Source organism: Xiphias gladius, chromosome 6, assembly GCF_016859285.1.
Source record: "Xiphias gladius isolate SHS-SW01 ecotype Sanya breed wild chromosome 6, ASM1685928v1, whole genome shotgun sequence".
Taxonomy (NCBI): Eukaryota; Metazoa; Chordata; class Actinopteri; order Istiophoriformes; family Xiphiidae; genus Xiphias; species Xiphias gladius.
This window is the reverse complement of record NC_053405.1, coordinates 20,561,250-20,575,898: the sequence shown is the minus strand read 5'-3', so window position 1 is coordinate 20,575,898 and position 14,649 is coordinate 20,561,250. Positions and strand designations below refer to the sequence as shown.

The 14,649-nt window shown below is 40.1% G+C and overlaps 1 protein-coding gene across 1 annotated transcript in view; it reads right to left on the bottom strand.

Annotated features, from left to right (window-relative positions):
* Nucleotides 1-14,649, bottom strand: part of polrmt (polymerase (RNA) mitochondrial (DNA directed)) — a 47,044-nt gene that overhangs the window by 17,928 nt on the left and 14,467 nt on the right. Inside the window, exons 9-15 of the mRNA XM_040129518.1 lie at nucleotides 13,615-13,854; nucleotides 11,266-12,051; nucleotides 10,764-10,886; nucleotides 8,434-8,556; nucleotides 7,221-7,400; nucleotides 6,079-6,165; nucleotides 3,944-4,057 (exon numbers count right to left, since the gene is read on the bottom strand). Of these exons, the coding sequence (XP_039985452.1) occupies nucleotides 3,944-4,057; nucleotides 6,079-6,165; nucleotides 7,221-7,400; nucleotides 8,434-8,556; nucleotides 10,764-10,886; nucleotides 11,266-12,051; nucleotides 13,615-13,854 (1,653 nt within the window). The remainder of the gene's footprint in view (nucleotides 1-3,943; nucleotides 4,058-6,078; nucleotides 6,166-7,220; nucleotides 7,401-8,433; nucleotides 8,557-10,763; nucleotides 10,887-11,265; nucleotides 12,052-13,614; nucleotides 13,855-14,649) is intronic.

Sequence of the window (14,649 nt, the reverse complement as noted above, 5' to 3'; positions counted from 1 at the left end):
AGGGGGGTAAAGGAAATGGAAGTTACCTTTGATGTGAGTAATGGACTGCCATGCTGTAAATGAGGTCACTACCATACGCTGTACTCCTGTTCATTATAATAAATACATGCATAATCTGTGCACAGATCTGATTCAAACCCTATGGCTGTAATGAAAAAGACCTTGGCTACTCCTATTGTGTGTCTGTTGGGAATAGGCCCCTGTAGTCCAAATCACCTGAGAGTTGCAGTAGTACAGATGGTCATTGATACAACAGCCATCAGTAACCACATAGCAGCCACATTACCAAGATGGGAATCCCCATTTGTCACATACTGGTTAAACAAATCACAAATCCCATCTACTCAAGTGGAAGCAGTTCTGCGCTACTCCTCACACACTTCCTTTCTCTGCTGTTCCAGGTCACCTGGCCCTCTACCTCACCTTTTCCCCTTGAAGACAGGTGAAGACAGTTGCAGTCATAGTTGCACACACACCTGAGTCTCGCCACACTTCCACTGACCTTTTCCAGACGTTCTTTCTACCAAACCTTCTTTTTCTACCTCTCAGGGGTGTCCTTGAAATTCAAACTGCATTTATTATTTCACCCAGAAATGCCACAAGATTCTGCAAGATCAACAAAACATCGTGCAACCCCCGGGGAATGGCTCGCTTCTGTTCCAAGGCAATAGAAGGCATGGAGGGCATCATGCCGAAATTTAGAAATACGTAGTTCCCCAGAATTAGAATGAAAAGCAGACTTATTTTACAGGCCTTGACATTTTCTCCAAGTCAGCTGTAATCCTGCCTCTATACAAAGGAAAAGAAAGCCAAACAGAGAGCGTGTGTCATTTGTTAAGGAACGTACAAACACAAGAATGGAAAAAGAAATACTGTCTTTAAAATTGTTGGGTTTGTCATTAGTAAAACAGATGGATTACTGATCTGACCTTGCGTTGACCAGGTCAAGGGGTCCATGGGGTCAAAATGAAAAGAGAGATGCATAACTACCAAAAAGAGATGTGAAACAGCCAGAAAGAGACACAAAATGATCAACACATAGCGAACACATGTTGCGTTGTATTCAGTCTGGATATCTTGCTCCTATGTAGGAGGGGAGGGGGATGTTTTTCATGTTTGTGCCCTAGAGCCTGTTGTCCATTATCCGTCCATGATTAGTAAGATTTTTTTTGGGGCTTGCAACACAGTAGATTTAACTATATATAATGTTGACAGTGCCCTATTTTTGTTTTGCTACAGGCCACAAGAAATTACTTTACTTCACTGTTTTGTATTTAACTGATAAGAAATTATGCAGTGCTTGAATGTCCAGGGAAATTACCACCTTAACTCAAAGTAACCTGGGATTAACATGCGTCTTGGGTGCATGCATCTAGTGACCACTTGTGATTAGATCCCACTTCCCCACTCTATACGCAAATAAACACGTACATCATTTCCGTTTGCAAGGACTAACTGTGTTAATGTTTTTGTCTGGCGAGAGGCTGCAATGCACCCTCTGTGCTTAGTCTACTGGAAATGAAAAGAAGAAGAGCTGTCCACTTTTGATCGGATCACCAAACACACATGTTAATGCCAGGTATGTACAAGGCCATAAAGGACATTAGATCACAAGCTTTTAGTCACACTATAAACTCACAAATCCAGTTAAATCCAGTCAAATCCAGCTGACAGCTCCCTTGTGTCACCATCCGCTGAGAGTGAGAGTTCACTATAACCTTTCCTAGGAGTTGGAATGAAAAATAAACAAGGAGTATGAGCCACAGTGACCTCTGCTCTGATTAGTATCTCCAAATCCTGTTAGGGATCCTCCTCGATGTATGTTCATGCGCCATTCAGCTACTCCATCCTACTCTAATTTCCTCACCTCCCATCAGCCATGGAGAATACTCCATTACACAGGTCAGCATGAGTACACATCTCTGTATGCACATCTCTGTATGCACACTGAAAACAACCAACAAACAAAAAAACAAAGATGCACTCACATGCAAGCACACTCCTGCCTGATTATGTCCTACTGTAGCTGATTTCTCTCCCTCCTTGGTTTTATTACTCTGCATCATACTTCATCTTCCCACTCTATCTAGAGTCTAATTACTAACGACCCTCAGAAACACTGTGGCCTTGGATTTAAGAGGCAAAGAGGAGACTGGGAGATTTAATTTAATCCAGCTATGCAAGGAAAAGGTGACCTTTCTGGAAGTTTTTGTTGCCTTGTGATGCAACTGGATTAGAGAATTATTGCAGGGGATGAAGAAAGTAAGCTAAGACCTAAGCTAAAACATAGCTAAAACCTCATTGACCCATGAAGTCATCTCTTCAGTCATTCATTTATTTATTCAACTTCAGGCCTTGAAAAATTCAAAAGCTAATCAGCTACCTTGTCCCTGCAAGACATTAAATGAAGCAGATCAAATCAAGGGAATGTACAATACTACATCCACAGGGAGAGATACACCCTCAGGGGACCCACCATCTGTCATCCTTGCTCTCTAGCACCTGCTTATGAGGTGTCACACCCCCTCTAAGCCAACCTTCTGCTTGATGTCATACTAAAAGATCAGGCGGCATGCTGGGCCAGCCTATGAGCTAGCTGTCTGCTTGTGCTTGGCATACGCTACATGTCTACCTCCTCCTTTCTCTTAATGAGCTTAAGCATATTAGAGTTCAGAATGGGTTTCATATAATAACACACAAACACATATACAGGCTTTTTCCTTCCATGTACACACACACAAAGGCATGTTATCAGCAGAGATGCTGGCACGCAGACATGTTATCTCTAAGACGTGCCACTGTCAGGATCTCCACTGTGACGAACAACTCTAGTGATATTGTTCAGCTCCATTAAAGTTGGGCCACTCACAGCAATCACAATGCACCATCAGTGGTGCAATCCTGCATCAAACCTATGGAGACTTGGAAAGCCTCGCTGGGACATTCTACCCGCAAAGTATCCAGTACTTATGGCTTCATGATAATTTGGGTGCCCTGTGTATGAAAAGAACAAGACAACACTTATGATAGGGGTTTTCTGTTGAGCAGAGGAAAATGAAATGAGACTGAGATAGGGAAAAAGAAGGGAGAAAATAGAGAAGAGAAAATAAGAAGCTAATAATTTGAGTTTTGCCTAAAAACAGTTTTTTGACATAAACAAAGGAAATGGGTTATGGACACTCTAAATCACTCTAAATGATAGGTCTAATTTAAAACATATAACAGCAATAGGCTAGTACACACAGGGGTTTCTATTATTGGTCAGTATGTCAAGAGAGAGAATAAAGAGAACTATTTATATTGCACTTATGTGAGTCAAAAAGTGGATACACTGTGTGCTATGAAAAGGTCAGTAGTCAGAGTATTGAGAATGTTGTGAAAGTTAAGACAAAGAGAAGAAGAGGAGGACAAACAGGAGAAGATACAAAAAGAGAAAATCTGAAATGTCAGCTAGTTAATTTCTCAGAATACATAAAAATGTAAAGGGGCCTTTAATCGGCAAAGCTGTCTATCATACAGTGTGGGAAACTATGCTGAACATACAAAGAGTGGGTGTGGTACATCAAAATAACAGGTAAGTTCTGCCACTACTGACATTAATTCTAACACCAACTGTACTAGTTGGTTTTAGAAAATACAGAAACAGCACCAATACTTTAGCTTCATGAAAAGACCAATGTTTTATTGTGTGTGAAACCATGTGATTCATCCTACACACAGACAGCGTGTGTGTAAAATTAGTGAATTCAATTCAATTTCATTTATATAGCGCCAAATCATAGCAGGGGTTATCTCAGGGCAATTGTCATAGTTCTAGACCATAGTCTTTATAGTTATATTTACAGAGACCAAACATTCCCCCATGAGCAAGCACTTGGCATTATAACTTCACTTTAGAGAGGCTAGTAAAGAAACCCCACAAAGGCCTTAGGATCAGACTTACTACTTGGTTGCGTGTGCGATGGTAGGGCTGAATGATGGGTAAACCCAGGGGTGTCACCCACTCCACAGTGCTCCCAGACTTGGAGATGAGCCTGGCACTCTCTGTCAGCCAATCCTGCAACAGACCGAAGTCAGCAGAGGTAAAGTGAGGGCCTGCACTGGATCGAGGCACATACTCAGAAAATATTCAAAGCACTTCACCAATAAAGAGTGTGAATACCTGCCTATTTGCTGTGTTTGTAAGAGTGTGTTTACGTGGACATCAGAGCTATCAAGTTCAACTCAGTGAACGGTTGGCCAATGAAGTTTTCAAGCCAAGGATTTAATAAATCAGGCTTTAATATAAAGACACAGTGGTGCATTTGGAACAACAAACTTCTCTCCCACGGCATCAACAGATGATTGATGCATTTAGGTCTGCAGTTCTTCTTCAAGGAGCTGCAAACATGCTGAGGAACAGATGAGGAGTTGTTGCTTATTCTAAAAATTGCAAGTGCAACAGTGCTGTTTGGGTGAGTGTCTGGCACAGTTTGTCTCCAAGAATGGAAGTCCTATTAATGTCCCACAAGTGCCTCCTCACCCACACTCACACATACACACACACACACACACACACACACACACACACACACACACACACACACACACACACACACACACACACACACACACACACACACACACACACACACACACACACACACACTGAGCTGCAGGAAAGATAAATACGTCCTAGCAATTCAAGGTAGCAGTCTGGCCCAAAGCTTCTCCATTCATCATCACCTCCCTCCTTATATTCCCAGGCAAAATGAAATGAAGATAGCATGAAAGCAAAGAAACGGTAACGAGAGATTAACTAGGGAGATTGCTAGAGAAATTGACTGATCAATCAATATGTTGATAACAGGCCAACAGAGAGGGAGATTCCAGAGTGGACAGAGATTGATTTGAAGACAATGGACAGCAGTGTTGACAGAATAAATGGGAAATGTACAGAGAATGTAGGAGAGGAGGCCAGGGATGACAGCACCAGGGATTGATCAGCTACCTCTCTCATACTTCAACTCACCCCTGTGAAATAAGAAAGGATGTGACCTATCTTAAAGCAGCAGGTGCATACGCACAAACACACATTCGCGCAAGAACAGCAGGTTGGCACTGAGGTATGATGGGAATCTTCATCTTAGACTGGACTGTCCCCACACATTCCCCAAAGGACACAAGCCAGCAGTGGGTGGTGGTTCTAATAGGTCGACAGTGTCCTCTCTGCCTGTGGAGGTAATGTACAATCTCCTACCAGGTGCATGTCCTACATTTATAAATTGAGTTTAAGTGATGAATGGGTGCCATTGCTGGAGTAATAGTGAAGTAAATTAATCATAAATAAATATAAAATAACATCCTATATGCAGTAGTAGGTCAGTAGGAAGAAATGGGAGTAGCACTTTATTTTAGGGGTCTGTAAATTCATAATAATTTCCTAGTAAGATTCCTGAAAAAACAATGAAATGTGGTATTACAAGGAAAAGTTCTGTTATTTCAGTTATTTTAGTAAGAGTTTAGTCTGTTGCTTTGACTTTCATTTCAAGTCAAATTTCTGTGGATCATCAGATCCATTTAAACCCAAGAAATACGTGTTTATTACTGGAAACATAATTCTTGATTTATGTTTGCCTGTAATTATTAATTAATTAATTAATTAAAGTGTATTAATTTACCACTGTCAATATTTTCCACATATTTAGAACCAAATTACATAGTCCTTTCTAGGACTAGGGTTATTAGGAAATAACCAATAAATTACACACACCTAAAATAAAGGGGTGAAAAGATAAACTGTATCACTGTGTACATGGAGACATGGAGTTTTAATACCTGTGTAAATGTGCATTGTGTTTCATGATGGTCAAATGTATGTTTGCTTAATACCTGAATGGAAATACTATTTACTGCATATGTGTGGGTATATTTTAGAGAAAACTACAAGAGTAACGGTGTTTTTACAGAATATTTTTACTGAATGTCAGCCCTGTTATGCAATTAGTAACAAACAAGTGTGAGTGTATATTGATGATAATATGGTGGATGAGATAAGTGCATTATGTATTTGACTTTATATAGTTGTAATGAACCCACCTGGATCTCTCTGGTTCCTGTAAACATCTCTTTTAAGCCGCTGAAAACCAGTCGTACCAGGTAGTGGGATGCATCCCATACATACTCCTGGAATAACAACACATAATGATGCTTGTGTATTTACATCCTTAAACACTTTTTTTCTCCACTGGATCTCTAAATCAAAACAATTTAATATAAATAATATTTAATATTCTTTTTTGTTTTGTTATTATTAGGGATTTAATATAAATGTAAGTGATAACAGTTGCTGCACACAATGAAACGTGTATTTGTCATTACATAGATATGATGTCCCCCTCAGTAGGAGCTGCCTCATCCCCCCATCCATCCCTCTGTAATCAGTCACAATTATACTTCCCCTAATTTCCTGTTTAAACAATTAGGGACATTATGCTGAAGTCATTTAGCACAATCCTCTGGCTGTGAGATGGTAAACACACTGACAGCCTTTCCCATCTATATAGACGATGAGATTATCGTAAGGAAGTATACAGCTATTTAACAGATAATAAGCACTACACTGCTTTTAAAAGATTAAATGCTTCCATTTTCCCGCCATGGTGTCATTTAACGGAATGGGTGTTCCCATCATCGGACCATTTACTTCCAACCAAATCGAAGTGCAATGGTTTTGAACTAAAAATAGATCCAGAGTGGCTGTGCAGAGGATATCAAATATTAAACCTACTGTTGTATCACACTCGTGGCCTCCCTGAGTCAACCGTGCAGTATTTTATTTTATAAAATGAAATTTAAAAGCTTCTTTTCTTGCTCCATGCAGCTCACTTAGAGACAGTGGGGTGGGACTCTTCATGTGAAGGTCAAACTTACTGAAATCCCTTTGGGTGCACCGTCAAAATGCCTTCATGCAGACACAGAGGACGAGGGAGAAATAATATGAAAGGAGGACAGATCTCAGTAGAGAAGACCTGGTACTTCATTACTTCAAGGCCATCTGTGCTCAATGTGTGTGTAAGAATCTATAGTCTGAGAGGAAGGTGTAACAAGAGCCCCATATAGAGGATATCCTGTTCTAAGAGGCCAGTCTGTCATACCGCGCTGATACAATGCTAAAAATAAAACAGTACGCTGTGTGAGGGAACCCCCTCAGCCACCACCACCCTCCACCACCACTGTACCTTGGGGAACTCATCAATCTCTTTGAGTCTTTTCTCTATCTGGAGGCGTCCCCCATAGCGCGTGACCCCGTACACCACAGTCATCACTGTCTGTTTGACCACCTTCCTGCTGATGAAGCCCTCCAGGACCTGGGCGATCTTCAGACCGTGCTCTGCATCCCGTGCTCGAAACTCTTCCACCTGAAACACATGGACGTGTTGCAGGTACACATATACGCACCTGTACAATTTATATAAAACATACATACAAATGATGATCAGCTTCTGTTCAAAATGTGTCTTTTCGGAGGACTTTTTATTCCTTATCCACAAATGCACAAACATATACTCTGGGCAGAAGTATTTTCAGTACTTTCAATCTGCTGATAGTTTTCTTGATTAACCAATTGACTGTTTAACTATAAAATGTCATAAAACACTGAAAAATGTCTGTCACAGTTTCCTAAAACCCAGAGTGATACCAACAACTGTCTAGTTTTGTGTGAAAAGAATTTACCAATTAATAGATTATCGTAACAGTTGTTCATTATTTTCTGTCGATCAGCTAATGGATTAATCTATTTATTGTTTCAGCTCTAGTTGTAACATAACCTCCAAAAATACGACTATTACCGGTGCTGCTTACTGTACAGATTATTTTTGCGAGTAAGAAAAGATTTATTTTCCCAGGTAGCTTGCTATTTCACAAGCCTGATATAATCTACAGCGTCATCTAACAATAACTGCAGTGCCGAGAGGTAACAATACAAGTCGGACAGTGTCCTGCAGCAAACTGCACTTCAATTCACTGACAACTCCACAGAATGTTACTGCCGTCAGCACACTCTGCGCACTCTGATTCCTGCTGTAGTGAGATGTCAGTGCATCACAATTACCTTCAAATTGTTTCTCCCTAAAAAGAAGCATGTTCACAGTTAGCTGGGTTCTTTGACAGTACTGTATGGACACAGCCCCCCACAGCCTTGATGCCAGGCATGAAAACTAAGCACTTTTAAAAGCAAGACCTAAAGTGAGAAACTATATTTGCAGTGCTCAGTCAGTCACTCACTATGGGATATAGTGAGACATCTGAATATTAACGGCTGTGCAACTACAACTTGCATTGCAACTGAAATCAACCATAATTCAGTTATCTTGTGCACCTGTCAAGTAAATGTATTTCAACAAAGAGAAACACAACAAGGCAAATCAAAAACAGCTCACTGGTGCTGACCTGCTGTGCTACTCCGCTGTACACATCCTGGGGCACGTCACAGGGCATGAGGTTGACTGATGTGGCACCAATAACATCTCTGCCCAGAGCGGCATAATGCTGGAGACCATTACAGGAGCCGTCCTGGAGGAGAGGTGGAGAGGAGGAAGGAGAGATTAAAGCAGTGATCAGGAGGAAGAGAGAACAGAGTATGAGAAAGAATTACAGAGATCAGCACAGAATCGGAGAGGGCAGCACAGAGAGAAGGGTTAAGGGTGAACAAAACAAAGAACAGATGATTTAAAGAAAGCAGAAGTGAAAAAACAACAAAGAAAGTGAATAGAAGAACAAGAAAACAGAAACAAAGGGGAAAGGGTAAGATGAAACACATAAGCATCGGCTCAATAGATGTGTTTGAGGCTGTTAAGTCACAGTTATAACAACATATCGCCATGTGAATTTTGAGCCAATATTGCACTTATTGCTCGACTATCGAACCATCTGTGGGCATTATTCAAAGCAACATCTGGATTGATTTTGGCATCAGACAAAGTAAGGAAGCTACGGGTTTGTACACAATTAACTGATTCATTAATCAACCAATTAATTAATTTTTGTCATTCACGTTGAAATAAGAATAATATTTTGTTATTGTTTTTCATAGGGTTTAACATTGTCTTAACTGAAAATATAATGCTTTATGCTGCCCACCAAACTGACCAGTTTAAATAAGATTAGCTGTATGTGGACATCAGCGAAGTAGCCATTATAAACTTGCATGGCATGATGAAAAAGCGTAATATAAATATTATAGTGCAGTATTGGCCATGCTCCTAATCAACTGAAGAATTTGTCTTTTTCCATTTAATTTCTGGCAGAGAGTGGCCTCTGTCTGACCGCCATTTCTCTGTACTGTGCTGATACGGACATAATGTTCAGACTACAGCTGTATGAATCAACATTATGTTGGTGTTATTCAGGCATTCAGTGAGCTTAAGTGACAATTAAATTCTGTAACTGCAATGAAAAGTCTCACACAAGCTGATGATTTTTGGCTATTTAGTGTCTTTCCTTTCCTTTATTTATTTATCTCTCAGGAGCAGTACAAATTAATTAACATCAATTTGAATCTAAATGTGTCAGATTTAGCCAAAGGGTAATTTTCATTCTCTTCTTTTCGTTTTCAGTCTCTGAGCAGGTCGAAATTCAAAGCTGCAGTAAGTGAAAACCTTGGAGCTATAAAACAGCTGGTGAGGAAGAGGTACTAAATTCTTAAGGCCAAATTGATTACATTCATTTCATTTGAATCTAACAACTGTTCTGTGCTTTCACATTGTGCTATAATGAATATTTTTGTAATGTTTTTATTTTTGTCTTATTCTTTTGAATGTGTTTCAAGCCCAGAGTCAGGAAAATTAATGCTACTTGCATTTCCTTTCTTTTTTGGTTGGACCGCAACAGCGATCCCAAACATGTGTATGTCCATGATCGACTGAGTGAGTGCCTGAGTGAGTTAGTGATAAAGTTACACCATTGGTCAGCTGAATACGATTGTGAGGTGGGGCTTTCCCTCTGCAGGCACAAATCTCTATGAATCTAATGCAATTGACCGCACGGCAGCTGCACAGACGTGAATGAGCTTCTAACTTCCTCTCTGAGTGATCATTTTACAAGTAAATATAGTTGAAGTCGTATAGTTCGGTATAATTAGTACAAATCACTATATATAATCAGCATTACTAAAAGTAACATAAAGGAGAGACATTTTCTTAAGTGCCAAATAAAAGCTGCATTATAAGAAGGCTATTAACAAGGCCCTGAGGTGCAGACCGTGTTGCATTACTCTAAAAAATTCTAAAAGCCACAGATTATTTTTAAAGTTGCAAATCACTGAAATTCTGACATAAAGCTGCACAGTTAGTGGGCTACACAGTTTAGCAAATAGTCACCCAACACTGACACTATTCCAGAGGATTTGTTTGTTGCTTGAAAAGGCCTTAAAAGCTTGACTTAAAAGCTTGATTTTAGCACAGGAAAGCTCAAGCTGTGGTCTGTAAGGTTAGGACTACAGGTTTATGACAGATGACATAAAATTGCCCCACATTGCCCAGGTCTTGGCTTGTTAACTTTGATGTGCCCTCTAAAACAGCACTATAAAACATGACTAAATGGCACACCTTATTTTTAGGACGCTATAAACTAGAACTATAATTGGCCTAAGGTATTGTCAGATGAGTCAATTCCTAAGGATAATCTGTTCTAATCATTTTATGTTTTTCATTTCTGTTTCACCCGAATAAAGAATGATGAATTTACATTCAGAAACAATTTTTTCAAGTATTTAATGGTACCTGATGAACAGGAAAATGAGAGATGAACTGTGTCGGATCAGGAGATCTCACAGCGTTGGCTATCTCAATGCAGCAGGCCAGAGCCTGCCAAGGCTCATCTGCATTCATCCACCACTTCTTACCCTGAGAAAGACAAACAGAAGCACATAGCACATTATCCTGCATGCATAAACACGGCCAGAAAAGGATATTTACATTTTACTTTGAGTTCTGACAGATATTCATATCCTTTGTAGATTCTGCCACTTATTAAATTGACAATTCAACAAGTGATAGAGAAAGGGGTTAGGCTATAATCTGCATATTTCAGGAATTTAAAACAGGATAGGTCTTTGAATATCTTTAAGAGGTGATTGTGTGTGCTTCAATGTGCTTTACTCTGACAAATTTTTAGCATCACTAACAAATAAGAGGTTCTAACAAGAAATGCTATGTGGAACTATGAATGTATGATTGGACCAAACTATTAGTAACCAGCAAAGATCAATGAAGATCGACCGACATTTAGAGGGTTGTCGGCAGAGTCCAGTATGTCCTCCATGATAGTGTTGGCGTACTCAAGCCGTCCCTGTAGTGAGCTCCTCTTCTTTAACCCTGTCAGATTGACTAAGTGGATCTTTAGCCAGTCCAGGCCCTTGGGACCGAGGGGCTTCCCGTCCGCAAACACAAGGACGGCGCGAGTCACATCGCTTCCTAGGTGATTAAAGTATGGAGGGCAGGGGTAGGTACGTCCCCTGAAGTCCATGTTGTGAGGAAACCAGAAAATCTCATCCCGCATGTGGTTGGCGATGGAGAGTTTGTAGAGAGCATCCATACGCAGGCTGTGCATCTCACTGCATTTCTTTTTGGCATTAATCACCTCTCTTTTCATGTGGGCCTTCTCAGAAGCGGTATATGTGGGATCTTGGGGGTTGAAGTGGGGTATTTTGGGGGCCTCTGACAGGGGAGGAGGGATGTCTAGCTTATCACTACCCCGATCATTGAAGATGGAGATAATTATATCCAGCAGTGGTTTGTTGATCCTCCACGCACAGTTGCCAAGCTGGTTGAGAGAGTCCAGGACTGCATGGAGGTTCTCGCATTTCTCCAACAACACCTCATGTTGGGTGGCCCCGTCCACTGTGCGCATCAGCTTGGTCGGTGTCAGCAGGTAGGCTCCAAACTTCACAGAGGTCCAGGGCACAGGAGGGCACAGCATCGGCATCACGTAGGAGTCAAAGGTCAGCTTGGTCTCCATGGCTTCCTGCTGCATCTGAGTCAGGATGGGGTGGGGCTTGATGAAGCCAATCTGGTGGATAAAACATCAGGAGAAATCCAATTAGAAACCTCAAATGGGAAGACACAGAAAGAAAAAAAATTGCTCTTATAAACAGAGACAAATGTGTCAATTACAACAAAATGTAAGCTTAATCATGACAGACCGTTGCTAATCTAATTTGAGTGTAATTCTGATAAATATATACAAGTAGATGAACAATACATTTGGACATCAGTTTCATAGCAGTAAAAATTTTTACTGACAAGGACAACAATGTACCACCTCTGCACTGAGTACAGACGTAAACAACCAGGCTAAACAGAAGTTTCCAGTGATATCATTCCTCCATTCATACCACTGGTCACCAGTAAATACCACTGACATCCAAAAATGACTTGTCAAAATGTTGCTTACACTCTGGAGCTTCAACATTGCAGATGATCTGGTGGAACTTTCATTTCCATTGTTTAACTATGTAAAATCCTGGTTAGTAGCAGGTGAGCAGATGGATAAGTACATGCTGACCTTCTGATACCAGTATAAAGTTTTTTTGCTTAGATGTGAAAGAATCATTCTCTCCACGTTTAACACAACACACTTACAGCATGTTGAGCTGGACATAAAGACTATCACAAGGAAAAAATAAAGGAACCTGACAGAAAAATAAAACACCTCAGCATTACATGAGTCAGATGTGTCATGCTGTGCAGTAAAATCATTAGGATGCTCCCCTGATGGGCTAACCTCCAATGACAGAAATTTGGAGTTGGAGAGTTGGAAAGAGAGAGATATAAAAAATACACAGGATTAAAACTCTGCTATAGTACATCCCTTCGTCAAAGTGCATCAAGCCCAAAAAGTCCCCAACTCTCTCTCTCCTTTTCTTGCTTCCCTCCCCTGATACGGTTGCCTCAGCCTCCTGTAGGGTTCCATGGCAGTAAATCAGTGAGCCAATTAAGGGGACACTAAAAAAGGGATTAGTCTGGAACCTATTCATCTTACTTGACTGTTCCCCCTGCCACTTCACAGAGGGGAGAAATGGTTTTATAATTCACAGTCTTTGGAGCTTCACACTGAATTGGAGGGAGCTCAAGTGTTCAAGGTAACAGGCGCTGTTCTAGTCCAAAGTGAAGGTCAAGTGTTTTCAGTTATTTTCTTTGTTTGTATTCCACTCAGCTTCTTTCCTCATTATGATGTCAACTGTAAAACTAGTTAAACATTGGTCAGTTTTTTAAATCAGAGTTATTGAGTGTAATTTTTAAAAAGACACAATAAATGTAATTTGATTTGACTGATGGAGGGTCCTCATTATAAACAGTTTTTTTCATTTTGTTTTCTTTTTTATTTTTGGTTAGGGTTAATGCTCGGGAATCCTGCTACCAGGATCAACGGTATTCAAATTCTCTCAGATCTGGTGGTGGAATGGTTTTATCAGAGATGCCAAAGGACCCTAGAACCCCGAGAGCCCGTGTTATTGCTTCTGTGTAGGCAACAATCAGCCCTGCATTCTTGGCAAGGCTGCTTTAACAGAATTGCTATCATCTCCAGGTTGGCTAAAAATTTCACTTGGACAGATTTGAACATCCACTGTACCTGTCGGGTGCTACGGAAGGTGTACATGTGGTAAAGGATGGGGATGAGCTTCCTGTCGTAGGCTGGGTTCAGGATGTCGCTATTAATTTTGAGGTTCTTCACCATCATATCCACCAAGTAAGTGCCCAGCTCCAGAGTTACTATGTATGGCCAGCTTGTCTCTCCCCCCTTCAGCACGGGCCCTGAACTCTGCTCCATCTCCAGCTTAGACCACTGCTCCCTGGGAAGGACGTCATACGACTGCAGGGAGAAGAGCAGAAGTGGGTTGTTTTCATTTAGTGATTTAAAAATCTTCCTCATATGTAGAATATCATGGAGTATGATTATACTAATATCTTGCAAAAAGCAAAGACATTGCAAGTTTCACCAAAATAAGCAATGAAGTCTTTAAATAGCTTGGAAGGGACATGTCAATATCTTCAAAATTTGTCAAACAGGCACTGAAAGTAGAAAAATAGTTTTCCTGTCTTAAGAGCCATGATGGATAATGTAAAAGCCCCGATAAATTTTGGCCAAAAAACAGAATAATAGGTCTGCAACTAATCATTATTTTCTTTATCGATTAATCTGCTGATTATTTTCTCAATTAATTAATTAATTGGTAAGTCTATAAAATGTCAGAAAACACTGAAAAATATGAAAATAAACAGAACATTTTCATATTTGAGAGGCTGAAAACAACAATGTGACATTTTTGCTTCATAAATCTGACAACTGACTAATCAATTGATCAACTAATCATTGCAGCTGTACAAGATACCACAGTGAAAGAACCCTTAAATAGGTAGGTACAATAGGTAGGTAGTACAAAAAAAATTGTTTTCTCATTTAAAACATTATTTAAATGAGCAAACCGAGAACTCAGACTAATGTTTGGGGTCATAAAAAAACAAAAAAAAACAAAACAAAAACAAAAACACAACAGGTATAAATTTAACTACAAAGCTGGCATGTAAAATAACTTACATAAAACAAACACCTTAACTAATGTCTAGTCTAACTAGCTACGAGAGTATAATGAGCTCTTGCTCATTA